This window comes from Sciurus carolinensis, chromosome 3, assembly GCF_902686445.1.
Source record: "Sciurus carolinensis chromosome 3, mSciCar1.2, whole genome shotgun sequence".
In the NCBI taxonomy this organism is placed as follows: Eukaryota; Metazoa; Chordata; class Mammalia; order Rodentia; family Sciuridae; genus Sciurus; species Sciurus carolinensis.
In genome coordinates this window covers 24,619,219-24,646,743 of record NC_062215.1, presented here as the reverse complement: position 1 = coordinate 24,646,743, position 27,525 = coordinate 24,619,219, and the positions used below count along the sequence as shown (strand labels likewise).

Here is a 27,525-nt window from a genome sequence, read left to right as displayed (position 1 = left end):
AAAAAAGTGTTAGCCATCTCTCCCGGATCTGCGAGGGGGAAAAAATTTGGAACCATAAAGTTGAAAACTTTTTTCTGTTTGGAAGAAGTCGTTCGTCATGAATGGGACCAGCGAAACTCGGGCGAGAGGAGGCGAGAGTCGAAAAGGTAACAAAGCCCCGGCCTGGTCTGGCGTATTTTGATCGTTTTATGAGCTCTTTTCACAAGCAAAAGAAGAAATACTCTCTCGCCTCCTTTTTCTTTTTCAACTATCTTCTGGGGATTTTTATGGTGGACACTTTGGGCAGGTTTGCTGCCTTTTATGATGACTGATGCTTGCGGGGGTGGGTGTGTTGTGTGTGCTGGACACCTGGAGAGTGTTTGCTGGCCGATGTGTCAGGGCCCCTGAAAAACTACAGGGAAGGAGGTTGTTTGAGGTGGCTCAGAAGTGCTTTTCTGGTTCCCGAAAATGCAGGCAGGCATGGGGAGGGTCAGTATGTGTGCCTGTGTGCCTAGTGAAGTGCACCTATGGCCGCGTATTCCCGGGACTCTGTCTACAGTGGAGGCTTGTGTCCTGCATTCCTGTTTACCAGCGAAGATGTCACTGCCGCCTCCTGGAAAAATGGAATCCAGTTCTTGGATGGAATGCCCCAGCCTTGGGGCCAGTGTAGGTGGATGTGCTTGGTTTTCTTCTTGTGTCTAGTTTGGGATTCTAGACAAATCTGTGCTTTTCTCTGGAGCAAGAAATTGCTCAGTTCATAGGTGAGATGAACCAGCAGAAATGTTCTTCTTCTGCTCTGTCCCCCTGGTCTTCCTCCTGGAGACTAAGTGTTCCATTTGATTTCCTTTTGCTCCTTCGGTTTGGGGGCTGTTTGCTCCTCTGGGACGCTGCTTCTCAGGCTGAGGGAATCAGTGGGCTTTGCATCAGACCTGAATGTTCTGGCTCTGGCCCTTTTTCCCTGAGGCCTCACTTAGGGTTTGGAGGCGGGAGACTGGCAGGAGAGAGAGTTCATGGAGAGGCCACGTTTTCTAGGCGATTAGCTCAGTATTAGAACCACAAAATGACCTCGGAAGCCCCTTGACCTCTCTGAGACTGGACATTGTGCTGGCTCTTGCCTCCTGCCCAGGAGGGAAAGTCACACCTCCACAGAGAGTGGTACTTGGGCTGTCATATATCCCATCTTCTCCATCCCCCTCTAACCCCCAAACCTTCTTTGCTACCTTGGAATTTCTGGATTATTTTTCCATTGCTGTCCATTAAAGGGAAAAGGAATAAAAAGGATCTGGTGGAGGGGAGTAGGGTACTAGTGTGTACACAGTCCCGTCCCAAAACCAGGATCCAGCCTTCTTCCCATGTCCAGTTCATTCCTCCTTTCAGCTTCATTTGGAGAGAGCTGAGGGAAGAAAGACAAAAGGGATACAGCATGAAAGGTTGGACAGACTCAAACCATGGTGCTCCAGAGCAGAGGAATAAGCCCCTGGGTTATAAGGAGAGAGAGAGAGAGAAGGTTCCCACCACATACATTGTTTTTAATCCCCCCTTTCTGGTTGACATCCAAATCCACAGCCTCTCAACCCATTTTCTGAAGCTGAGGTTCTTTTGTTTAGGAAGATGTATCTTTACTCACTTATGTCCTTTTCCCCTAATTCCCAGTCCTACTTCAGCTATGCAGGGTCCCTTTCCCACCTACCAGAAGAGCAAAATAAATAGAAGAAAGGTCAGAGCAGGCTGCTTTGACTACTCCTTTCCAGGGCCAGCTCTGCCATGTTAACCAAAGTCTGCAGAAACTTTTAATGTTAAGAGGTAGTGGAAGATCTGCAAATAGGTGAACCTGGAACAGAGCCTTCACTAATTTGTATTCTATTTGCTGTATCTTTGCTTTACCTTGGCAGTCATTCTCTTAGGGAGGGAGGGAGGAAGGAAGGGAGAAAGAGTGGAAAGGGGTACTAAGCTTGATTCTGGCTGGGAAGAAGAAATGCTTCCCTCAGGTTAAGAATAGGAGAGGTAGAACCCTGCTGGAATGTGTGTAGGGTGTTGGTTTCCATTTTGTAAATTATTTCTTGTAATTTGGGGACTCTTGTCTCAGGCAAGAAATAACTAGAGTGGGTGGTATTCTCTTTCTTGTGCCTGGGCAGCAAAAATGGAGAGACTGGAGGCCTCAGGAAGGAAAGGGTGAGCACAAAGCCAAGCTGGGTCACTCCTGGACTGAAAATATTTGGGGCTCAGGGAAGATTTGTGCTTATTACCCATAAGGGGAGATAACCAATTGTGGACTCTCTATAGGCCCAAGTGACAAAGAACTAGTCACCTAGGACTTTACAAACTGCTTTCTGCTCTGGGAGGATTAGGGGTCCACCAAAATGAAAAAGCAAGGGAAAACGGGCTTCAAACTGCAAGATTTCCCTTGCCCTCACTCGGCCTTTTTAGAGCTGAGAGCAGCCTGGGTTCACTTTCTACAATTTTAGTGGCCACCCAGAGTGAGGTCTCCTAATCTTCTGACCTCTTTTCCCAGTTCCCTGGGACGCCCCCACTCACTCTCCTACTTCCACCCACTTGCCAGCCTTGCAGAGGGTCAGTCCAGTCTTGCCAGAGCCCTCTGAGGTGGCCCCAGCGCCAGTGGTGGGTCTCCCTGAGAAGCAGCTGCTGGGGAGGGGGTCTGGTTAAAAAACGGAGTTGGGAAGTTTCCCAGCGTGAGTTGAGCGCTGACGGATTTGTGATCAGCCATAAAACCGGCGCGTTCAGATTCGTAAATCAATCTCGCCTTTCTCACAGTCTAAACGTTCGCTTTATCGGCAGCAAGAAAGCGCTCAGCTCGCGCTCAGGCGCTTGTTTATTTGAACGTGGACATTCCCAGGATCCGAACAGAGTATGGGCATTTTAATAGAACCTGGCCCGCCTGCCTTCGTGTCTGTATTATTTTGCTGTTCTTTTTCTTGTCCTTAAAAATAATTTCTCAGTTTTAAAAAATGCTGTCTTCCCATGCTCGGACAAATTTGTATTCGCTCTCTTCCCTCTCCCACCATAATTTTCTTTTAGACTTTCATGTTTGTCTTTGGGGAACCACTTTTATTGGGTTTGTAGTCAAGGCCTTTCAAGGAGTTGCCCTTGCAGGAACCAGGAGCAGGGCCCACAACGGGATCAGTCTGAATTCAATACCAGTCTGTTTTGTATCTGGACAATCGAAGCTGACCACCCCCCTACAGAGTCTGGGCCCTGCTGGCGCCCCACCCCATGGGGCTGCTCAGGATTCCAGTGTCTTTTGCAGAGCCCCCCACCCCAACCCATGCTGCCGCTACAGCTGGAACCTACAATGCCGTCACAGAGGAGGCAGTTTCTTTGGGGTTTATTACAGTGAGGAGGTCCTCTACGTTTCCCACATTGAGTCCCCTTTGGTTCAGATCCCTCCAAACAAATCATGGAGGCTCCTTGGTCCCATGGTCCCCTAGACTAAAGCTTGTTCTTCCCATTCCCTGCCTGCCCAGCAGCCTCAGTCAGCCAGTCCTGCAACCCCAGAGCTGCCGAAGCTAGATAAGGCTGGGAATGTGCAGCGAGGGGACTCTTAGGAATGCCTTTTCTGCTTCCCTTCACACTCACACCCACATCCAGCCAAGGGTTGTAACTTGTGAAATTTGGGTGAATTTTGGTTTTGTTTATATTTGAAGTGAAAGAGTCTGTGTACTTCTCTCCCAAGGCCTAGGGGATGGATCTCACAACCCTGATGTTTAACCCTTTAACATTCACCTAAACCCCCGCACCTCTCCCCTCATTTTTCAGTCTCCATTGTCTGCTGATTGGAAACACAGGGTCCTAACACCTGGGAAATAGGGATCTGGGACTGCCAGCAAACTTCAAAGCCTTCCTTCCCCTTCTTTCCTGTCTTGTTCAGATCTCCAGCTGTCTTCACTGTTGTGTTGGGGGGTACTGAGACAGGGTGCAACATTAGGTATAGAGAGGCTGCATGTCCACTTCTTTTGTGTAGAAACGTAAGTCCTGGGTCTTTGTCTATAGAGCCTATTTTCAGTCAATAGCATTTGGTACATCGTGGTAGCAATAACATAAGGAAAAACCAACCATTCCCCTTGTGGTTATTCTCAACTCTGGAAGCTCCAGAGTCATCTTTTTACCTTGTCGCTTTCCTGCCCTTTCAGAGGTACCACAAAAGATCAAAAAGAGAATTAAAGCCCAGAGTCCACTCTTGATACATATGTAACAAGGACTTATGAAGTGTTTCTTTTCCATCTGGCCCTTCAGAATCTTGTTGATTATTTAGGAAGAGGGGGAGTAAATTTCACTTATAAACACCTCTGGAAAGGGGAAGAGTGAAGTTGGAGGGAAATCTTAATCCTAAAGGATACAGAGAGAAGAATTGGAAGCTGAAAAAACCAGGGTCTTGGAGAAGGGCTTTGTGCCCACCCCACCCCCACCCCTGGCGCCCCTGCAGACTATTTCTGCACCTCAACGAACTAAGCAGTAGCCGGAGAAGAAGGGAGAGAGGAGAGGTGGGCTGTGGGTAAGTGTAGGGGAGATGTAGAGAGCTGTAGATATAGTAGGTATAGATGTGCGTGTGGGAGAGAGACCTCACTAGTGTTCCATTGGTGGGTTGGGGGGAAACTATTTTGCAGGAAAATTTCTCCTCCTGAAGGGGAAGGTCATAGTGGTCCTTTGAGCCTGAAATCGAAAGACCCCCTTCCCCCTCCTGGTCACGTGATTCATTAAATAATTAATGCCGAGGTTGCAGAATAGATATGTATTCGTCAGGAAAATCGCAGGATCGGTCTCCCTGTTTCTGACGTGCAATTCAACTGTCCTTTGAAAAACAAGCCTGTACCCCGAGAAAAAAAAGAGAGGGGGAGAGAGAGAGAGGGAGAGGGGGGAGAGAGAGAGAGAGAGAGAGAGAGAGAGAGAGAGAGAGAGAGAGAGAGAGAGAAAGAAAGAGAGAGAGAAAGGGAGGCAGCAATAAAACAGCCCCGCAGCCGGAGCCACATCGCGGGCTGGGGTATTGTAAGTAGAAGGGATTTCTCACTACCTACCGCGTCTTATATGTCCATGTAAATTTATTGTTTGTTATTAATGTTATTGTCGTAAAATGTGACAAATAGCCATCTTCATTTCCTGCCATTTCTCTTCACACGGTGCTCTGTGTGTTTATACCCATTGAGGCATTGCATAGAGATTTTAGGAATCTCTCTCTCTCTTTCTCCCTCTCTCCCTCGCTCCCTCTCTCCCTCTCCTCCAACCTTTTTCTTGATTTATAGCAATATGGGTGTCAGCTTCTCAGCCGGCATGCCAGCCGTTTGTGTGTGTGTGTGTGTATGTGTGTGTGTGTGTGTGTGTTTGCGTGCGTCTGTGTGTATTTGTGAGCAAGTTGTGTTGTTTATAGCCATGTCTTCGATAAATCATTTCTCATGGAAAATGATGTGGAAGCTGGGCTGATTCTCGGGCCGGGAGAGAGTCGCTCTCCGAGGCACTTCCTCCCTCTCTGCTCTGCTCCCAGGAGTTGGTTATTTCAGACAATTTACAGTAATAGATCAGCAGTTAATATGAAAGCTCTATAGCTGGAGGTCTTAAATTACAGCATCTGTGATTATCAATTAAGGCAAGATTTGTATAAATTTGGTAAACCAGAAATGCCTCATTGGCATATAAACCTAGTCAAAGACCATGACCTAATATAAAAATTACATTTGTAAGCCTGATAGAGGTCACGTTCCTGCAGCAAACGGAGCTCCAGTTTTTCGGCAATTCCCCTTCAGGAGCTTTTGGCTTCTCCAACTCCGACCCTGGGTGAACAAACCCAACTCTAAAAGGAGAAGTAGCCTGGGGGCAAGAGAGGTGGAGGCGGAGGAAGAAATTACCGGTGTTGAAGGCAAAGATTTTTGTAATCGATGGGGACCCAATGGAAATCCTCTGCAACTGGAAGGGGACGGGAGTGATTCAGTTACAGTATTAAAGCTGCATTTATAGGGCTGATATGTATGAGGGGTTGCTGAGGCTGGAGAATAAGCTACCCAAATTGGAGGAGACAATGAAGGCAGGCAAAGGGTGAAGGGCAGGGAGAGAGGCTGAAAGCCTTGGCTCTCCACCCTTCTGGCTAACAAAACAAGGAAATGAATTCACACCCTAGGAACCTTCCTTCAACCTCCTGAAACAAAGAAAGTTTCCTTAGTAGTTAGAGTGTGTGTGCTTGAGGCGGATTAAGTTTTTCTCGAAAAGAAATGTTCTAGGAATCAGGTGGTCCTGAGAAGTTGGGGACATGGGGTTTGTTCCTCTATGTAAACTCCCATCCAAAGAGCAAATGAGATACAGATTGAAAGAGAGAAAACTGGTAACTTTTCCCTAGGATTTCATGTGGAGGTCATAGTCCCGATCCATTAGGGAAGAGGCTGCTGGTCAACAGCAAAGTTGGATGTGGTTTCTGGGGTCATCGTGTTCTGTGCCCCAAAACTGTGATGGATGAGGGGCAGAGGACCAGAGCCTTTGCCAAGACCCATCAAGATTGCTGGCTGTTCATCCCCTGGCTGGAGCCAGGCCAACTGACTTTATAGCTACTATTATCTGTGATATTTAAATCTGCCTACTAGTGTAAACCTTTGAGCAGGAAAAATTAAGAGTGTCATTACACCCAGGTGTTAATTATTCATGGCATCAGACTCCTAGAGTGGCAGCTTAGGCCCCAGTCCTTGTAGTATATGGGAGCTTACTTCCACACTCTACTCCAAGTTGGTGCTAAGTCCCAACCTTGTCAACAGGAGATTTTCAGGTGGGTCGTGGGTGAAGCCTCTTAATTTAGGAGCCTGGGTTGAAAAGGATTTGGGGAAAAGAAGGAGAAGGCAAAGAGTCCAGACTGGATGGGTGGGGGCACTGCCTAGCCTGGATAAAGTAATTGGGGAGAGTTTGCACTCAGGGGCAACCTTGACAGTGCTGGAGATTGTAAGATGGGAGGGGCTGGGTAAGGCATCAAAGAGACCTGGGAGTAGGGGCTCCAAGCCTCTCAGTCTCATTCCCCACTCACCATGGAATGTTGGAGAATCTCCCATACATTCAGTATGGGAGGTATTTCTACTCCCTCACCTGGGAAGTGTGGTGTGTGCATATGTATAAAAGTGAAGAGGGTAGGTTACCCCCAAACTGGTGCCCCAGAATTTAGGCCAAAGTCTTGGAGTCTCTGAGAAAAGGGGAAATACGCCTCTTCCTTGGAAAGAAGGAGGGACATGAAGAAGGAAGAGGGTAGAATTACTTGTATTGGTTTCTGAATTCAGTCTGCTTTAGAGGATGGGAAACAAAAGGGAAACCGAAGGAACAGCCCTTTGGGCCAGGGCACAGCGAGGAGACTGTTGGGAGCCAGTACTGTAGGCCCCCAGCTGCATGATTCTAACTCCTCCCCCCCATCCCTTTCCACTCCCCTCCTCTGCTACCTTTACCAGTGATGTGGAGGTCTCACACCCTCCCCTCCACACACAGCTTTTCCTCTTCATTCTCTCAGCCCCCTTCAGGTCTTTGTCTCCTCTGACCCTGGGGAAGGGAGGTGGCATTGATACTCCTCCCCCTCCTTTTCCCCAACTCACAGACTTCCCCAGGAGACAAAGCAGGGAGACCATCCCTTGCCAAACATTATCTTTCAGTCACTGATCTCTGCTAAATTCCGTTACATGAGGCCTGATACCCTCCATCCAGGCACCTAGGCCTACCTCCCAAATCAGCAAGTCAGGAAGTTTGAAAACTTTGTTGCTCTGTGTGTGTGTGTGTGTGTGTGTGTGTGTGTGTGTGTTCATGCACTGGGTTTATTTAGCCATGAAGAACTCTGCCTCTTGGCACCCCACCCCTCTGATCTGCTTTTGTGCTGTTCAGGGAACGATGTAGAATGCCTTTGGTAGATGGGGCTCTAGGAAAGCTGCTGACCCTATCTTCTCCTCAGCCTCCGCTGGTATCCTCTTCTCTGTATAATTGTTGTGACCATCCTTGTTCCTTTAAGAAGTCAGTCTGTGAAGGCTTTAAAGACTGGAGGAGTTGGATAAAAAGAGGGAGAGAAGAGAGAAGATAAGGAGAAGGACCCAGAGAGAGAACAAGCAGCAGGCTCCCTTTTTGAGGTGGGAAGTCAAGGCTGAGCTCAAGGAGAGAGTGATAGGGACAGTGTAGACAAAGGGCAGCCGGAGGGGAAGGGTGGCCATCCTGGAGAAGGATCCAAACTTTGGTGATGGGCATAAGCAGGGACGCTTATGTACACACACATTCACAGAGTTGAATGAAAGAAGGGAAATGGAAAGGAAGCTGTTTGCTTTGCCCCTTCTCTCTAGAAGAAGATCCCACAGAGGAAAGGTACAAGGAGAAGGAAAGAGTGAGCCCACGAGTGATTTCTAGAGACATTTGTGAGTCTTTCCCGAGGCTCAATTCAAATTCATTTAAGATGAAGAAAGAGGCGGTGTGAAAAGACAAAGGGACTGTGAGGGACAGAGACAACAGAGAGGGTTAGAAGATGGGGAGGGGGAGAGAACAGAAACAGAGATGGAAACTCAGAGAAAGAGCCCAGTCCCTTTGGGGAGCAGACATAGAGGGAAGCTCCTCCTGAATCCAAGTGCAGTTTTTTCCCCTAGTACATATAGCTTTTTGGAAGCTGCCAAAAGCGGAGGCCATCTCAGAAGCAACTGTCTTTAGAAGAGGCCTTAGGGGGTGCTAAATCAGTTGGGGTAGGAACTGAAGTGCTAGGGAATGGCCGAGATGTCCTGGACACTTCAGTCTCCTCCTCCACCATGAGTAACTTCATCACTGGGACCTCCCGACACAAATGCCATCATGGGGCGCAGATTGGGGACAGTCTTTCACCCTGGAAGACCGTGGAATCCTTCTCTCTTGTGGGTTTGGTCTCTTCTTTCCTTCTTTGGGGACCTGGGGAAAGGAGTTGCTCTTACTGCCGTCTAAGAACTTTGACCTACAATCCACATTTTCTCCCTCAAATCCCCAGACTTAACAAACGGATGCTTCCTTTACTAATCTCCTTCCTCCCCCATTTTTCAGGAAAGAAAAGGAAAAGGGGAAAGTTCTACCAGCTTTAGCAGCTTTAGAAAACTCGAGGGAAAATGGAATCCTTTCTTGCCCTCCCGATCCTTCCCATTACCTCCTCACCATTTCTCTGCACCCTCCATCTCGGCCCCCACCCCCTCCTGTCCTGCCCCAATTGTCTTTCTTTCCCTCCCTTCTCTGCCGGGTCGGACATATGGAACCCATTTTGCTGGTGACATTGAAGAGCCGCCGGTGCGCCCGCCTTCCGCCATGGCGCCCCCGCACCCCCGCGCTCGCCATGCCCCTGTCAGTTGCCGATCCTCTCGCCTGGCAACTTGGCGGGCTCTCAAAGCTGGAGTCCAGCTCCGTGTCAGACCTGCCCGGGCTTCCGCAGCCCCACGCGGGCCCTGGCGGAGCATAATCTCAGGCTCCGGGTGGCCGCGCCGGAGCGCAGGATCCTGCGGGCCCTGCGGCCTCAGAGACCAAACAAAGCCGGGGGCGGGGGCGGGGCGGAGGTGGGGTAGGGGCGATCGCATCCGGGCCTCTCCCCTAGCGGGCCGAACGCTCTCAGGGGTTGCTGCGGCTGGAGTGACCAGGATGCGGTCGGCCAAGGCGCTGGAGCCCCAGCCCGGGCCGGGGGACAGGGGCCTGACCGTCGGCTCCGGCGCGCCCCCAGCGCCCGGCAGTCTGCCGATGCAGGCGCCCTAGCGGGAGAACACGCAGGTAAGTGCGAGGTGCCCAGGCGGGCGCGTGGGACCAGGCTGGGATGGAGAGAGGTGTTCGCCCCCAGGACTCCCTGAAATTAGACTGGGATCTGAATGGAAGAAAATGAGGTGGAGGCTGAGAAAGGGTAGAAGGGCCGAGTGGAGCTAGTGTGGAGGAATGTTACAGTGTACCTGTGACTGTGTGGATAGGAGCAGATTAGGGGATGGGGGAGCTCAGGAAAGGTGTAGGAGATTCTAAAGGGGTTTCCAGGAGCTGTGGGTGTTGAAAGGGAAGCCTGGGCTCTATTCTCATAGTCCAGCTGCCACCATAACCCAGCCCTTTAGCACCTAGGGGTTATTTGAAGCTGAAATTACAAGGCATTGAATTGATGCAAGGTGTTAAGCTGAGAAGGTAGGAGAGGGGGTGATTTATGACTTCAGAGAAGCTGTGTTTACTATCTGCCTGCTCTAGAAACTCAAAACCAAACAGAGCAGAAGTGGGAGAATTTCTTCTTGGAGCGGGAGGCAATGCCAAGATGATGCACTGGAATTTATTTTTCCAGATGTGACAAGGTAGTGGGAATTGTCCCTGTGCAGACTGAGGATGTGTTTTGTGTGAAGCATCAAAAGAGTGTGCAAAAAGGTGCACATGTGTAAATGTGTTTGTGTATTTTGGGAATGTATCTGCACTTTGGGATGTGTATATGTGCTTTCAGGTTAGGGTTCGTTGGGTGCCTTTATAGACTACATTTGTGACTCGACACACTTCAGAAACCAGGAGGAAGACTGGGAGTTCTCTGGTCCTGGTACTGTGGGATGGGGTAGCTGTAGGAATAATTTACTGCCTCTTTCCATGTTCATGGGGGTAATGCTCCTTCCTGCCTGAGTTTTCTTTCCTCCCAAAGCCATTCGTAGTAGAGCCCACTTGTCCTGATGCCTGCTTCCTGCTCCTCTGCCCTTTTTAGTAGTGTGCTATCTGCCCACACAGAATGATGTTCACTTTGGATCTGTGACTTTCCAGAGGGATACTGAGGCCTTAGTGAACAAGATTGGGGAGAAGGGAGGAAGAGGAGAAAAAGGCCTGGTGTGTTATGGGAGATTGGGAGATGGGTGATTTGAGACTGGGCCTTGGCAGTTAGGTCCCACCATTACTGCTCAAATTTCCCCCAACATGTCTGCTGGGGAGGAGGGCAGCAAGTAAGCATAAAGAGGAACAAAATAAGGAAGCGATGGTGGATGATGTGGGGGGGAGAAAGCATTTTGACCCCCAGATAGTTATTTCCGCAGGCCAACTAGTGGCTCTTGCATTTCTGTCCAGACGCCCGGCTTTGCCTGGAAATTGTTTTGCATTAAATTTTCTCAGCCGCAGAATTATCTTTCCTCGCCTCCAGCTAAACTTGCATTTTTCCACCAGACACTTGGGCCCCGCACCAATGAAATCTGAGAGGAAGCGGCTGGGCCCTAAGTGGCTGTAATTTAATTGATTTTATCATAAATCATCAACTTGATGAAGAACCCGAGGTTTCAGTGAAGTAAATTGATATTAATGGGGGTTTCTTGAAATGCAAACTCGCTGCATTGTTGGGGCATCTTGAGCTGGGGAGGTGGATTACAGTTTCCCAAGAGCTGAGAGCTGGGACCAGTAGCCCAGCACATCTTTGGGGTGAGGGGTAGAGAAAAGGGGCAGCTGCCCACAGACAAATTTCTGTGATGAAGCACAGTAAAGAATGGAACTTTGTTGGGATGGAGCAGACTCTGGATCTGTGAATCCTGTGACCATCCTGCAAATGCTGGTCTCCAACTTGCGGGGGGTGGGGTTGGAGAGGCTGGGAGGTGTGTGGACAGAGGCGGGGGTCGGGTGAGAAGGCCAGGCTGGTACAATGGATGTATTGATGCCTGGTTAAAAATTGCCAAGTCGAAGGCTTCCTCCTCTAATATACAAATTAATTATTTACTGCTCAGGTTTCTGCATCCAAAAATAGCACTTTTGATTTGGTAATGAGGATAGAAAACAACCCATCCCCCACATAGAAGAGCAGTAAAAACCCAGTGTATGAACCACTGTAGGGGGAGAGAGGACCAGGAATGGCATTTGTACTCAGTGGTAGGGATGTAAGCATTTAAATCCCAGAGGAAATATCCTGAATTTGATCATCATGGTGCTAGTTATTGTCTGAACTCAGTTTATTACTGCTCATTGTCACTCATTTTTACATCATCACATAGAGAATCACTAATATTCTGTCCAAAGGGTACCTCAGATATCTTTTAACCCAACCCCTCCATTCCACATGCATACCTTGGCTTTATAGAAGGGGTCAGTGGAGCTCCAGGGGTGTTCTGCCTTCTATCACACAGCTAAGTTGGAATGCCTAGAACTTGAGCTTTCCAACTCTCAGACCTATCCCAAGTGTGACTTTAGACAGATTTCTTCCCAACTCTGGGCCTCAGTCTCCCTATCTGTAGCAATGGCAGAGTTGGGCTGGATACTTCAGGAGTTCTCTCTAGTTCTGATCTTGAATACATCTATGTATCTATTCTTTAAGTGTGACAGTGCTCAGGAGCATCTTCCTTGTATGTCCTGAAGTTCCAGGAGCATCTGGATATAGAAGTTACTGCATTTTCCCCCCATTATACAGAATCATATATCCCCATATATATGGTTACTCAGTCTGACTCTAGTTCACTGAAATCTGGACTGTCCCTCCTCCTGAAGGTGTCTTTATTTTCAACAGGAGTCCAGGCTAGGAGCAATGGTGATAGAAAGCAATGGAGAAAGAGTCTAGCTAGCTGGGTTGTGCTACAGTTGACATTTGGAAAGGGATTAATGAAGAAGGGGCTCAGCCTCACCAAGTAGGGCCCTTTTCCTGCTAGATAGTAGGCGAAAGCTGGAGTTGTTCAAAATGGAGCTTTTGAGGTATCTCCTACCTTACCTGAGTTCAGGACCTGAATTGTGTTTTCAGAGTTTAGATTTTGTGACAAGCAGGTGCACTCTCCACTTCTGGGCCTTTGGACTTTCTCTTTCTGGGAGCGCGGGGCACATGTGGGGTGCCACAGCAATATTCTAGGTCTCCTTCCAGGACAACCAGATCAGAAGGCTTGCCAGATGAAAGACTCCTACTCTGTTCTTGATCCTATTTATTTATTTATTATTTTTGTGTGTGCTGAGAATTGAATCCAGGGTTTTGCACATACTAGGCAAATATTCTACCACGGAGCTACACCCTCAGCCTTATTCTTGCTCTTATTTTCCATTTCATTCTCCAACTTGCAGGGGAGGAGACAAAATTTGAAAGTAGTGTTTTCTCAGTTGCATGGTTATGAGAAGGGAAATTTCTTATGGGATCAGGGATGTGAAGAAGCCAGCAGGGGATGGGAGGGTTTCAGGCTGCCTTGGGAAGTACAGTTTGGGACATAAATTCTGGGGAAGTGGGAAGAGATGGGCAACAACTTCATCTTTAGAACTTTGTCTCTGGCCAGATTATCCACTTTCTCAAAGCCTCACCCCAGACCCTATTTTGAGACAGAAAATAACAAAGGGCTAGCAGGCCCAGACTCTGGTCCTGTCCCATCCTGACTTTGGAGTTTTATATTTGGAGGTCTTCTGATGATTGGTCATTAATCCAGTGAGTTATTGTCTGCTAAACAGAGGTCACTGGGAGAAAGACATCCAATCTGTCAGGAGAGACTGTACAGCCACTCCTAGGGTATTGGGCCCCAGCTCCTCTCTTGCCTGCTTCTCCCTCCCTTCTCCAGCATCCCACTCTCAGCTGTCCAAGCTTCGCAGCCTCTCCTCCTTGGCCCTCTTCAAAATCCCGCCCAGCTTTGTCTCTACACTCCCTAGGGGTGGGGTTTGCCAGGCCTGGACAGAGCTTCTAGTTGAGGCGGGATCCGTGATTCAGAACGGGATCTTTCACCACCAAAGAGACAGCCTGCTCTTAGGTCACTCCAGCACTACCTTCCCCCCATTAGCGTGTTCAGGCGTCCTCTGTGGTCACTGAGTAGATCTGGCAGTCCTTCGCACTGTCCTGTTACTACCTGCCTCCCACTTGCAGCCTTGGCCTGAGAGAGAGCAGCACACTCATACCTGGGGTGGGTGGCAAGTACAGCTTGGTTGTTTCTTCTTGGAGGCCTTTTTTTTCTTCTTCTTTTTATTCACCCCCCCCCCATCTGTGCTACTGCTGTGGGGCTCTCACTGGCCTGGGTGGAGGTGCCAAGATCTCCTTCGGATGCCTCTTTGTTTCTTCCCACTCTCATTTTAGGGAGCTGGTGACTGGGGAGACAAATGCTATCCCCCTACCTTTACAACCCCCAGTGTTGAAATCTTTATTCAGATTTAAAAGAGAGAGAAAGAGATCTAGGTGAGTGTGTTAACTTTACACCATTCCAGGACAGCCACAAAGTTGGCCAGTAAAGTTGGAAGAGAATGTGGGACAGGGAACCAGGACAGGATCAGCAAGAAGCAAATCACTGTCTCCCAAGACCCAGCTCCTGTAAACAGGAGAGGCTGGGGGATTGACCAGAAGAGTTTTCTGCTGTTGAGGGGGCAGGATCATTGGTCGCTCCAAGGGTGAGACCAGAAATCAGTTTTAAAGGAGCCAACCCATTTGCCCTTATTTAGAAAATTTTCGTTTGCTTTTTTGATGGATTTTTTTTTTTTTTTTTGGAGGGGGATGAGGGAAACAGGCATGATCCCACCAAGGTTCACAAGGATGGGCAGCCAGCAATTGCTCACAGAGCTGCCTGTCTCCAAGTACTGAGTAGTAGGAGTGGCCCATGGAGTGCCCGAGCCAGCGCTCTAACTCAGTGGAGAGGAAAGCATGTGTATGATGATGGACACATTTTCTCTTCTTTCCATTAATTATTTTTTGCCTTTATTAGTTTATACTAGTGTCTCATTCTTCTTCTCAATTTTTCTTTTCCAGTCTCTCTCCCCGCAACACACATACACAGAGTTACCAAGTTTCCCTCCCTGAATCCAGAAAGAAATCATTCTCCTTTTCTCTATCTCTGCCGGAATCCGGACCCAACCCCCAACTCTTTTCTCAGATCCCACAGTCTTCCCTCAGATCCCTGAGTTCCCCTATCCCAGTTTCCCTCCCTAAGCTCAATACTGCCTTTGTCCCTAACCTGCAGTCATACTTTCAACGAAATGGGTGCCCTGGGGACTGCGTATTCCCTCCTTTATGCACCTCCAGTTTCTGAGTCCCAATCAGAGGCACTGACCTGCTGGCCAGAAACTTATGAGAAAGAAAGAAAAAAGGCAAGAAAGAAAACATACTGGGATCCCCTTGCCTCCCAAGCATTCCAAATTCTGCAGAATTGATTTAGAAGCCTTTGCTCCAGCTCCTACCGCATTTGGTGGTGTATGTCCTCTGAAATTTTCTCCGGATTTGTTTCTTGCTCCCCTATCCTCCTTTTCACTCTCACCCCATGATGTCCCATCGCCTCACATAGTCAGAGGGGATCACAAAGGGTTGAGAAGGCTGGAAAAGGAAGGGTCCATTCTGTTGCAGTTTCCATCCCCAGAGCAACTCTAGGCCCTACTGCTCTTCTTGCACGTAGCCCGTCTCCTCTCCTTGGTGTCTCCTCTCCTTGGTTGAAGCTGGCTGGAGCCTTCCAGGCTCTCTTTTTATTCCTTGAGGCAAAATTGTGCAGTCCAGAGAGCAACCAGGAGAACAATTCTTAATGACCTTCTCTAGCCAGTGGTAGTACCTGTTAGAAGAGCTGAAGGGTCTGAAGTTCATTCTTGACCTTTTTATTTTGGGGAGGGAGAGAAAAGATCCAAAAGTACTTGTTCCCTTAAGCCTCTGGAAGACTCCTTGGCCCAAATCCCTGACCCTCCAGGCTTAAAGTTACTTGGTGTCTAACTGTACTGACCTCCAGCTGGGGTTGGTAGATCTAAGAGCAGCTCCTTGCAGTCATATACTCAGGTAGCCCTAACAGGTCTCCTTAGGGGTATCCTGGCTTGAGCCCTAATACTTCATTAGGCTTGGGCATTTTCTCCATATAAACTCAGAAAAAATGGCTCCCACCCTCAATCTTACCCTGCCTCTCAGTCACCAATGCTCTTGAGGACCGCCAACTCTCTGGCAAGGTGATAGAATCCTTAGGACAGCACAGGGAGGGCTCTGAAAGTAACTCGTGTTGCCGGAGGGTAAGGAGGCCACAGGTTCCCCCTGTTTCACAGGGCCATAGGAAACTAGCTGCTCCATTCCACCTGGCTTGACTTTGAAGGCCTGAAAAAAAATGGAGACCAGAGGCCAAGGACCATCCCTTTCTCATCCATAAAGCAGAGTCTTGGGTAAGGGAAGCATTGCCAGAGTCAGATATAGCTATCCTCTCCTGGAGGGGAGACAATAGCTGGAAGTCATCTCTCACCTTGGTTTTTCCCAGTCCCATCGCCTGTCCTGGTGTATCCAGATGAGAGAAAGCAAAAGAAAAGTATTTAACCAGGAAATCACAGGATGGTGTCAGGCTCCGTCTACACGAAGAGAACCAGTTTCCCAAGCTGCCTTTGTGGAAGAGACTGCCTGCCCTCTATTTTATCCCCTAAGTCAGCAGTTAAAGAGAGTTGCTAATACTCCTGCTTGGGGAATGTCCTGGTGCTTTTTGTCTTTTTCCTCCGCTGGGAATGGTTCATCCCCACCCCCGCTCCAAATCTGCAGACACCTACATTTTTGGCTCCTGTCTTCCTCCTACAGGCCTCTTCCTTGCCTTTTCCTGCCCTGCTCAGACACGCCCTAAGAAAACTTTAACTTTTTTAGCCTTACTCACTGGTGCCAAGAGTCGTAAATCTTGCACAGCAGAGAGAAACAAACAGGTTTGCTCAGAATAACAACAACAACAAAAAAGCATCCTCCTGTCTCTTCTGCAAGCACATTTAAAATGAAGCCCATTCTGCAAGTTCTCCTCTTCTCAGAAGTGCAAAAGTCCTTATCACCTCTAAGCTCTTCTGCCTATCTGGAGGTGAGAATGCTAACAGAAACTTCTATGTGAAGTTCTTACAGTCCTCTGTTGCCAGCCGGCACTGTCTGGAGTTCAAACTAAACTTCAGGGTCCTTCTTTTGTCACTCTCTCCTCAAGCCCACACCCGCTTCAAGATGTTCTGGGTTTTTTAAATCATCACTCACCGCTTATTGTCTTCAAAAAAAAAATGAGGGGGGAGGGGTAATTTTTTAAAAAGAAGGTCTGGCTTTGCCCCCTTCCCTGTTAGAGACTGGGCCTGGAGATTTGGGGAGAGACAGAAGGAATAGAGAGGTTATGAAAAAATGAAGCAAAAAGTGGGAGATTAAGGAGGGAGTCAGAGGGAGAGCGGGTGGGAGACCCAGTTCAGGAAGGAGTAAAACTATTTAAAAAGAAAAAGTCTTGGTGTTCCAACTGTGAATGAGTATGGAGGGGCACCCAGCACCCCCAGGCCAGGCCAACCTTTGACTAAGCCTCCAGAGCCACTTCTCAAATTAGCACTTCTCAAATTAGGTTCACTTGTGGGGTTTGGGGGGTAGCTGTGAACTCTGCCAGCTCTTCTTGCATTTGCTCTTTTCCTCTGCCCTTCTCAATTTGAAAATGTACCTATTCTTAAAAAAAAAAAAAAAACCCAAAAAACAAAATATCTCTACCTTCTTTCCTTCTCACTTTTTTTTTGGGGGGGGGTATTTTAAATTCCCCCCTCCCCCATCACCACCATCACCTTCTCTCCTTATCAGGCATCTAAAGCTTGCTAAAGGGGGAGAGGTGGGGGTATGTGTGAGCTTGTGTGTGAGTGAGTGAGTGTGTGTGTGTGTGTGTGTGTGTGTGTGTGTGTGGTTTTTTTTCCCTGTGCAAAAGCAGAGGCCATTGTTACCGAGAGTAGGGCGTACCAGTCTTATAGGGCAACCACACTGTGGCGGCTTGGCCGTGCGGGAGCCCGGAGCTGGATTCTCGGCTAGGCGAGCCGCCCCAGCACCTTTCGGTCTTCTATTTTTTTCCCGCTCCCCCACCCCCTCCCTCCTGCGCACCCCCGCTCCTAAGCCGAGTGAATTGAAGCGGACGCCGCGCGGCTCCTCTGGCCGGTCTGCCCCTCGGGCTCCCCAGCCAGGGTGGGCTTTGGGGAGGGGGGGCGACGCAGCTTTAAACAGTGGTCTTTTTTTCCTTTGCCTTCAAGGAGGGGAGATTTCTCGCCTGCCGCTCGCGCTGGGGCTCGATGTGAATATATATTATGTCTGCCTGTTCTCCCCTCGTCGGTGGCTAAGGTAAGCTGGACTGAAATAGGCTATCAGTTTGTGAATGGCGGAGAGTATGTCTCAATGATTTATGGCCCATATGACTCCAATCTCGGTTCAAGAAGAGTTCACAAGCTTTAAGCTTCCTTCCACGCAGCGACTGACTCTCTCTCTCTCTCTCTCTCCTCTCTCTCTCTCTCTCTCCCTCTCTCTCTCTCCCCCTCTCTCCCTCTCTCTCTCTCCCTCCCTCCCTCTCTCTCCCTCTCCCTCTCCTTCCCTGCTTCTCTCTTTTTCTCCTCTCTTTTCTTCCAGCAGCCAGATCCAGGGCTGAAATTTCCCCCGTTGCTAAGAAGAGCCTAATCTTTCTCTCTCGCCTTTTCTTATTTTATTTTTCTTACTTCCATTATTTTTTTTAAGTCCTGGAAGGTGGCCTGTCCTCTCTCCTGGGGCTTCTCCAAGCTATTGTTACCCTTCCTGGTTCTCCCTGGGGTACGCCTGGCAAGATGGTTTTTTTTTTTTTTTTTTTTTTTTTTTTGGTGGGGCTCACCTCCCTTCTCCAGCGAGACCCTGGGGGAAAGCCCGGAGCCACCATCTCCCTCCCACCCTTCCGAGGAGCCATATGGAGCCTGAATTTTTCCAACATGGAGGCAAGGGAAATAGACGTGTTTGGCTGGGTAGAGCTGTTCCCCACCCCCTCTTCTCCTGGATCCCAGATCTCAGACCCCCTCAGCACTTTCCCTCTTCCCACAGTCCCGTCAGCCAGGCCTCGGCGCCCTCCAGCCGGGAGCCCAGCTGGGCAAAGTCCCGGTGCAGAGTTGCTAAGGCGCCTTTTAATTCGGTTACCTCCAGCGCCCAAACTTGCCGCTGCAGGGCTCGGCCGAGCCGGCCCGGTGTGCTTGGAACCTGTCGGCCTCTAACCGTTCTGGTGTCCCGATCGCTTTCTCTTCGATTCCTTGGACCAGCGTAGGCGGCAGCGGGTAGCTCATAGCCAGCCGGTGCGGAAGCAGCGGCGGAGACAGCCCGGCGGCGGCAGCCGGGGGCTATCCCGGTGCACAAACCTTCCCGGCCCTGTATCACGGCCGGCGGAGTCTCCATTCTTTCCTATTACGTCTCTGGCTCCTTTGCTTCTCACACTCGCCTGGCCTCCGTCCTGCGATGGTTTGGGGTTTATTGCAGGGGAAGCGACAGAAATTTCGGCCTCAGGCGTCTAGTCAAATTATTGTTTTTATTATCATCATCATCATCATCATCATCATTATTGCTGTAACAATCATTTAGACTAAATAAAGCCAGGGCCCACCCAGCTAACCCCCGCCAACGTTTTTATTTCATTCTCTTCTCTATCTATTAATAACAAACTCAACTGACGCCTGTTAATTAATTCTCCCTTCAGCCAGGGCTGCTTGGAAGCTAATTTTGGTTAAATCATCAGAGGATAATGGCAATAATAATAAAGGGATTGGGTCAGCCTGGTCAATTGAACTCCAGTTCTCCTTGGAAGGACCTGCTGCTTTGCAGACCCATGTGCGTTTCCAGAAACAAATTCTTCCCAGAAACCAATCGGAACTCACGAGTACACGGACTCCCTTTTGAGTATAAATCTGTACCATTAAGAATGGGATTTATGTGTGGGAGGGACTTCCTTCACCTGCACTCCTTTTTTTTTTTTTTTTTAACTTTCCTAATTTTAGTTTTCTTTGGAGTTGACCAGCTAGGCCGAATGAGATTTAAGTTTTCCGAACACACGTGACAGAAGAGAGAATCAGTCTGGAGATTTTATGAAAAGTGGTGGTGAGGGGGATTGGGGAAGACAGAGGTGGGGGGAAGGAGTCCCAAGCATTAGAACAAATATACAAAATCCTATCACGTTTTTAGGCTTTATTTTCCTGGCACATTTTTAAAAGGCTGTACTTAAATAGTGATTGTATTTTTATTTTTGCTTCAGAGAACCCAAGTAAACAGGAGTACCCTCTGTTTCCAACCTAGAGAATAATAATGTTCAAATTGATTTTTGGATTTTTTTCTCCAGAATATTTTTTCTCTTTTAGAAAGAGTGTTTCCTGTCTCAGTAGAAAAGTCCAGCAGTTACACAATTTAGTTATTTCTTCTTTTATTTCGGAGAAATCAAAGAAAGCAGACTGTCAAGGAAAGGGTGGGAGAAATTGATGATTTAAAAAGAGGGGTGGAGTGAGAGACCTGGGCCAAATGGTCACAGCTCCAACAGGCCCTGTCTGGGAAATGGAAACAATCCTGCTCCATTTGGAGGCTCCACAGGGGCCACTGGCCACTGGGTGCTAGGCCTGACTGAGCAATGACAAAAACTGGAGGTGGTGGTACTGCAGCGGGATCATGGATGGAAAGAACTCAGTTATGCTGGCTCTTTTCTAGGTTGAGCTGTTGTCCTCTTGGTGAGGGGTGGGGTGGAAGAAAAGGGTATCTCACAGTAGGTTCCCTGCTGAACTTGCTTCTTACTCTGGTCTTTGTCGGAGATCCCCTGGTTTCCTCTGGACTAGACTTTGACTAGGTGAAAGGATATAGATGGAGGTAAGGCAGGGAGGCCTCTCAGTTCCAAGGAAGGCATTCATGAGCTTGTTGGAATCTGCTGATGCCACCTCCCTTGAGCCATTCTATCCCAGAGTTAGGGGGAGGCTAGGAGAGAGAGAGAGAGAGAAGGAGAGAGAGAGAGAGAGAGTAGGGGAGGTCAGGGGCTAGTGCACAGGCAGGAAAGAAGCAAGGGCCCATGTAGCAGTAGGATTCTACTCCTTGGCAGTTTGCAAAGGAGTGTAATCTTGATTTTTAAAATGGAAATGAAAAATAGTGGGATTTATTTTTTAAAGTTAAAGCGCTGGAATAAGAAAAACCTATTTCAGGTCAGAGACATGGCCTCAGCATCTGCTTTGGAGATGTTGGGGAGGAGAGAAGAAAAAACCCTATTGATGTCAGTTCCCTTTTCAGTTCCTAAGATGGATTCGAGCCCCAGTCCTCTTCTCCCCCTTGTGTCTCTTCTCTCCCCCCGCAGGTCAGCCGCTTGCAACAGACCCGGGAGGAGGGGGGCAGAAAGGGGAGGGGGGGTCCGGCGTGTCACGTGACCCCCAGGGGTGCCAATGTCCGGTCGTGAGGGTATCAGGCCCTTGCAAGTCGCCACCCACTGCCCGGGCCTCGCCCAGCGATGCAGAAAGCCACCTACTACGACAACGCCGCGGCTGCGCTCTTCGGAGGCTACTCCTCGTACCCAGGCAGCAATGGCTTCGGCTACGACGGCCCCCCACAACCCCCCTTTCAGGCCGCCACGCACCTGGAGGGTGACTACCAGCGCTCAGCGTGCTCGCTTCAGTCCCTGGGCAACGCCGCCCCGCATGCCAAGAGCAAGGAGCTCAACGGCAGCTGCATGAGGCCCGGCCTGGCCCCTGAGCCCCTGCCCGCCCCTCCGGGCTCACCCCCGCCCAGCTCCGCACCTACCAGTACCACTAGCAACAGCAATAATGGGGGCGGGCCCAGCAAAAGCGGCCCCCCCAAGTGCGGTCCGGGCTCCAACTCCACCCTCACCAAACAGATATTCCCCTGGATGAAAGAGTCAAGGCAAACATCCAAGCTGAAAAACAGCTCCCCCGGCACAGGTACCAGCTCTCTGCCTTCCTCGTCATCAGCTTTTGTCCGGTCCAGGAATGTCACTGTTATTCTAGTACCCAGCCTCTAGGCGCCCAGGAGGCGGCCTGGGAACAATATTAGGTCGTGGCCGCGCATTTTTTGTATTCCCCCCCCACCCCGACACCTGAAGACCCCTGACCCTGCCAACATCCTGTCCCTTCGGCTAACCTTCACCCGGGCTCTGAGAGCTCCAGGAGGTGGGGCGCTTGGCCTCAGAGCCCTTCCCAAAGCCGCAAAGCCAAGAGGCACTGCCAGGAGTCGTCAATGATTGTTATTAAGTATGATTACTATGGGTATTAATCACAATCGCACTGGCGGCCCAGATTCCCGGCCTCCAGGCACCGCAGTCTCTTCACACCATACTTCGGGGGCCTGCCCACGAGTGTCGGTCCAGTTTCCCTAAGGGTTCTCCCCAGTCACCCATCCTGTCCAAAGGACAGAGGGAGGGGATGTCTTACCAGACCAGGACTTGGGAATAAGGGGGAGAAAGCGCGCACGCAAAAATCCAGCCCTAAATAAATGGCCATGCAGCTTGTCTGCGTGACATGATCAAATTTTCATAAGCTGGGGCAGTGAGAGGAGAACAGGTCTCTTAATAAATGCCACTATTATAGAGTGTCCGCTAATGCGACGGGCGGTGTGGGGGGGCAGAAGGAGGCGGGGACGTGAAGGGGAGGGCGGCGGGGGCTCGGAGTCCAGGCCTAGATTTATTAAGAAACGATGCATTCAATTTCGGCGTGTTCAGTAATTATCTTTTATTTCATTTTCTCCCCTTCCCACCCCTCCTCCTTGGATCCAGCAGAAGGCTGCGGTGGCGGTGGTGGTGGCGGCGGCGGCGGCAGTAGTGGAGGCAGTGGGGGCGGCGGCGGCGGTGGCGGGGGAGGGGACAAGAGCCCCCCGGGGTCAGCGGCGTCCAAGCGGGCGCGGACGGCGTACACCAGCGCGCAGCTAGTGGAGCTGGAAAAGGAGTTCCACTTCAATCGCTACCTGTGCCGGCCGCGCCGCGTGGAGATGGCCAACCTGCTGAACCTCAGCGAGCGACAGATCAAGATCTGGTTCCAGAACCGGCGCATGAAGTACAAGAAGGACCAAAAGGCCAAGGGGCTGGCCTCGTCGTCTGGAGGCCCATCTCCAGCCGGCAGCCCGCCGCAGCCCATGCAGTCCACAGCCGGCTTCATGAACGCCTTACACTCCATGACCCCCAGCTACGAGAGCCCGTCCCCGCCCGCCTTCGGCAAAGCCCACCAGAATGCCTACGCGCTGCCCTCCAACTACCAGCCCCCTCTCAAGGGCTGCGGCGCCCCACAGAAGTACCCCCCGACCCCAGCACCTGATTATGAGCCCCACGTTCTCCAAGCCAACGGGGGCGCCTACGGGACGCCCACCATGCAGGGCAGCCCAGTGTACGTGGGCGGGGGCGGCTACGCGGATCCGCTGCCGCCCCCTGCCGGCCCCTCCCTCTACGGCCTCAACCACCTTTCCCACCATCCCTCGGGGAACCTGGACTACAACGGGGCGCCCCCTATGGCCCCCAACCAGCATCACGGACCATGCGACCCCCATCCCACCTACACAGACCTCTCCTCTCACCACGCTCCTCCTCCTCAGGGTAGAATCCAAGAAGCTCCCAAATTAACACACCTGTGATGGGAGAGGGAGGGCAGAGCGGCGAGGTCAAGGGCAAGGGGGTGCTGTGGAGCACTAAGAGGTAGCCTGGAGGTCTAAAAGAGGGGTTAGGGAAGTAGTTGTTAGGTTCTCAGGATCAGGGACCTGGAGCTCCTTCCCTGCTCCCTGGCCTGAGGGGTTGTTTTAAAGTCCTCCATCCCTTGTTCCATCTGCCTTCCAACCCATCTGAAAGGAACCCACAGCAGATTGGAGATGACCCTTTCAACCCCAGGCTCCTGCACTACCAAGTTGGAATTCCACGCTGGAGAGGGAGTATGGTAGAAGTTGAGATAGTAAAACAAGGCAGAGAAGCACATTTTCAAAAAACAGACGTGATGGCTAGGCCATCACCAACCAACCCACTTACCTTCCACCTCTGTGGGTAATTCCCCCAAATCTTGATTTTCCCCCTCTCTTTCTCCTTAAGAAAATAAGAAAACACATTTAAACCCAAGGGCACAAAGCACGTTCTCCACCCACTTCCCTGAAGCCTCAAATTTCCTTCCATCTCTTTGAGGTTTCTTGGGGCATGCCCTGTGTTCCTAGCCCCAGGATTTTCTGCTCTAGGACTTTCATATCTATACCCCTTCTCCATCAGTTACAATTTTTAGAGGGCTCAGGGATGGTGAGAGATCCTGAAAGTCAGAGCTGCCTATAGAATAAATATATATATTTTTTCTTTTTAGGAAAAGTTAGGAGGCTAAGGCAGGCAAGGACTGAAGGTTTGCCTGTTCCACAGTCCCTCATCTCAGCTCCAGGTCCATCCCCCTCTCTCCACACAAAACAATCGGCCACATAAGGTTCTCCACTTTACTTTTCTTCTGTTGCTCTCTTGACTTAACGTGAAAACAGGGTATATTTGAACAAACTGTCTGTCCCAGGCAGGGGCTGCAGCTTGGCCTGTGTGCTTTGCTCAACCCCCTGACAGGACACTTTTGTTGCACTTAGAGTTTACATTTTAATGGATATAAAAACAACTGTGAGAGATGCCTAGGCCTGCAGAAGTCCAGCATCGCTCAAAAAGTGTGTGTTCTAGTGAACATTTTCATATATATTTATTGGTTATAGCCTGTTAAAATATTTTCTTTTTTGTATTATTTATCCCCCTACATTATGTATTTATATGAGGAAAAAAGGAAAAATTGTACTTTTTTAGTATTTACTTGTTATAAAGGACATTGTGTTTCCTGTCATGTAAAACCAGCTATTTTAGTTTTTAATGTACTCTAGGAAAGAGCTGTAGATTTATGTTAAACTCGTACTTATGAGCAATTGTAATTAGTTCTAAAAGGCATGAACTCAGCTCCTAATCGTCACTGTATAGTCTTGAATTTGTAGAGTTAGAGTTAATTCCCTCTTGGAACTTTCTTTGTTCTTCTGTAGTTACTTTTTCCCCTTACTTAAAGAGTTGTCTGTCAAACAATTCTTGAATAAACTTTCTGTTATCAATTTTATCTTGTCCTGGTGGTCCAATTTAGATAGCAGAGCAAGGCTGCTGACTGCCAAATTTCCCCCATGGGAAGAAGGACATTGAAGATCCTTTCCTGACCCACTGCTCAGGCCCCTATCTCCCCCTTTAAGTTTTTCAGGTTTAAATATAGTTTTTGTTACTCATAAGAGCCTAGAACATTCTGCCAACTTTTTTAGCTAAGGTTAAGTAACAAGTTGTGGAAGAAAGGGGGCTCTTGGGTGCTGTCTGTGGGTCTTTTTGTTTAGCCTCTTTGCCTCTTAGTTTTTCTCATCCATTGACCTTTTGTCTGCTCCCTCCTTTGGTCCCAATCTCTGTTCAATCCCTCCCCCCACCCCCAGAAAAAAAAAAATCTGGCCGATTACTGCTTCTTCCACAGAACCTAAACTTCACAGTCGTCTTCCGGAGCTACAAAGAAGTCATCACGTGACCCGAAGCCCAACAACCATTGGGTCTAAAATGAAAACAAAGGAAAATGATTAATCTAAAAAAAAAAAAAAAAAAAAACAAAACCTGAGGCCTAGACTTCTCAGGTCAAACCTTAAAACTAAAGTGAAATTAAATCACTAAATAAAACTTGGGGCAGAGGGAGAGGAGGCGAATTCGATTTCCCTTGCCAGGGAAAGAGGAGAAGAAGGTGGAAGAAACTGTTGGATCCAAGCGTAAATAAAACGATCCCCAGGCTAATGCATCGCTGTTTCCAGGATCCTTGGGAAAACTTCATTTCTTAGTCGTGGTTCCATAAAAGTTTTATCACACTGGAGCGAGGATAGAGAGGGTCTGTCAAAGATGAAATGTCACCGCCGCGTCGCTGGAGCCGATAAGAGCGAGAAGACAGGGTGGCTGAAATATGGAGCTAATTCGTTGAAAGAGAAGCGATGCCTGCTTGCTGAAGAGTTGCATAATTCTAATTGTAAGCGATGCACCCGCATTGCTTAATTAGGAGCATATATTTGGTGGTAGGGGTGGTGGTGGGGGTGAGAATCATTCCAGGCCCTCAGCCTTAAAGCAGGGCTGATTTTCATTTTTATGTTGCTTCCTGGCAGTCCAAGGTTAGTAATTACAGTCTTTATGCAACAATAAATAACAATAAAAAAGCAACCTGAATTCTGCATCCCCCCCCACACACACACCAAGTAGGATTTTAACTGGAGGGCTCATCCAGGCAGCAAGCAATTTAGCATTGGGTCAGGCTATAATTTAAAGGCAGAAGAGCGTGCAAAGTTTGATTGGGATCAAATAACGCTCAAGGGTCTTTCTCTCTTCCTCTTCTCTGAGTAACATGTTCTGAATGATGTAACTAGATGAAGCGCCATGTTTGGGGGTGGGGGGTTGCTTATTTGCTAGCCAGAGAGAAGAGCAGGCCAAGAGAGAGAATTTAACTTGAAAATGAAAAAGCAGAGATTTGGTTTGAAGCTGGGTTGGTAAACAAGAAGAATAAGATGGACTTGGTTTATTGTTCCCTATCCTGTTTGTGAGATTCCAGACGCTCAGCTAAAACAGTCAAAGACCTGGATAAAATATCTGTGCTCTACCATTCGGCATGTAAGGGAGTGGGGGAGGGATGTCTCCTAGAAGGAGGGCCCTATTGGCCCCTTTTAACGCCCAAGTTTTCCGTCGTTCACTAATCTGGCCGTAAAATCTGTCATCGAGGGTTAGAGAGTTGTATTTCCTTCAGGATAGTCTTGGCCTGCGTTGCCTAGGGAAGCCCTGGGTCCTGCAGCCAGCTGGAGAGGTTGTTAGAAAACTTGCAGGGATGCACAAGGGGGTGACCAGAAAAGTGAATCCTTTCTCAGGTCTTCCTGCGCAATTTCCAGACAGCTAGTACTTGGATTCTTCCCTGCCTGCCCTCATCCACATCTCCAAATGGCAAAATGGTTTCTTTTGGAGCTGAGTTGCACACCACCCTCTCTGGCCAACTGGCCTAGTTCAGAGCCCCTCTCCATGTTCTGAGAGCTCTCGAGCCTTCTCTCTGCAGCCCCCACCTTCAGCTCCCCTTTTCCCAGCCTTCCCTTCTCCACCCCCACCCTTCTACTCAGACTTCTGGGCCCTTCTTTTTAAATACTCACCACCTCCCACGCGGATGTTACATTGACAAAGTTTCTAGTTCCAGCTCCCAGTTGAGTTTCCATTTCTCTGCTAACTAGCCTTCTCCTTCGGTCTGGGTTGCAGAGAACCGGTAGGGGGAGGGGAGGCCAGAGCCGTGGGAGTTCTCCCGGCAAACTTTCCACCCAACTCAGCGCCTTCCCTCTGTCCCCATTTCCCATCTGTTTCCTGGCTCTCCCAGAATCACCTTTCTCTTTTACCACCCCCTCCCCTCAGTCCTTTTTAAGGGATGTGGAATTTCGGCTGTTCCTTCTGCTTTCCCAAAGAGACAAATTCTTTGATGCAATCGGAGGGAGCTGTCAGGGGGCTAAGATTGATCGCCTCATCTCCTCTTGGTCTCTCTGACCCACTTATTTAAAAATCTTCCCCCAGATCGACTTTTCATTTTCTGCTTTGAGGCCTAGTTTCCCACCAATAGCTTGTGGTTCTACATCTTGTACCTCCTCCCTCTAGTAAATTATAGCACTCTCTAAAGTTCAGACTATCTCCATCCCTTCAAAATAATAAACAAACGAACATAAATAAATATATAGCATCCCTCTCCATGGTCCAAAGTTATATAATGGCTACCTTGGTTCTTGTTCATGCCCCTAGATATGGATACAGAAAAAGGCTGGAGGGTTAAGTGGAAATATGCATCTTAGACCCTCCTGTTGCAGGAGCGAAGGAATTACAGAGAAGTATAGATCCCCAAGAGGAAGACAGGTGGACATAAGGAGTTGTGCTGTAAACACTGGGCAGAGAAGGGAATCCAGGC

General features: G+C 49.2%; 2 protein-coding genes and 1 long non-coding RNA gene across 8 annotated transcripts in view; 2 read left to right on the top strand and 1 right to left on the bottom strand.

Annotated features, from left to right (window-relative positions):
• Window positions 1-93: 93 nt before the first annotated feature.
• Window positions 94-24,648, top strand: Hoxb3 (homeobox B3). 6 transcript variants are annotated; one of them, XM_047546946.1, is made up of 4 exons: window positions 94-146; window positions 17,824-17,911; window positions 20,901-21,498; window positions 22,332-24,648. In XM_047546946.1, the coding sequence occupies exons 3-4, from the start codon at window positions 21,051-21,053 to the stop codon at window positions 23,174-23,176; spliced, it is 1,293 nt and encodes a 430-aa protein (XP_047402902.1). In that variant the 5' UTR covers window positions 94-146; window positions 17,824-17,911; window positions 20,901-21,050; the 3' UTR covers window positions 23,177-24,648. The 6 variants fall into 6 exon arrangements, with proteins under 6 accessions (XP_047402902.1, XP_047402897.1, XP_047402899.1 ...); XM_047546941.1 differs by having other exon boundaries at window positions 22,329-24,648; XM_047546943.1 differs by lacking the exon at window positions 94-146 and adding an exon at window positions 4,929-4,980 and having other exon boundaries at window positions 22,329-24,648.
• The window catches only part of Hoxb2 (homeobox B2), a 32,286-nt gene continuing 4,872 nt past the window's right edge, over window positions 112-27,525 (top strand). The window contains exons 1-2 of the mRNA XM_047546947.1: window positions 112-146; window positions 17,824-17,911. The gene's annotated coding sequence lies outside the window, so the exon portion shown is untranslated. The remainder of the gene's footprint in view (window positions 147-17,823; window positions 17,912-27,525) is intronic.
• Window positions 22,280-27,442, bottom strand: LOC124980908 (uncharacterized). Its single transcript, XR_007107889.1, has 5 exons — window positions 26,732-27,442; window positions 25,028-25,116; window positions 23,562-23,615; window positions 23,108-23,170; window positions 22,280-22,486 (listed from the first exon to the last, which is right to left on the bottom strand). It is a non-coding gene; the product is annotated as an uncharacterized LOC124980908 (long non-coding RNA).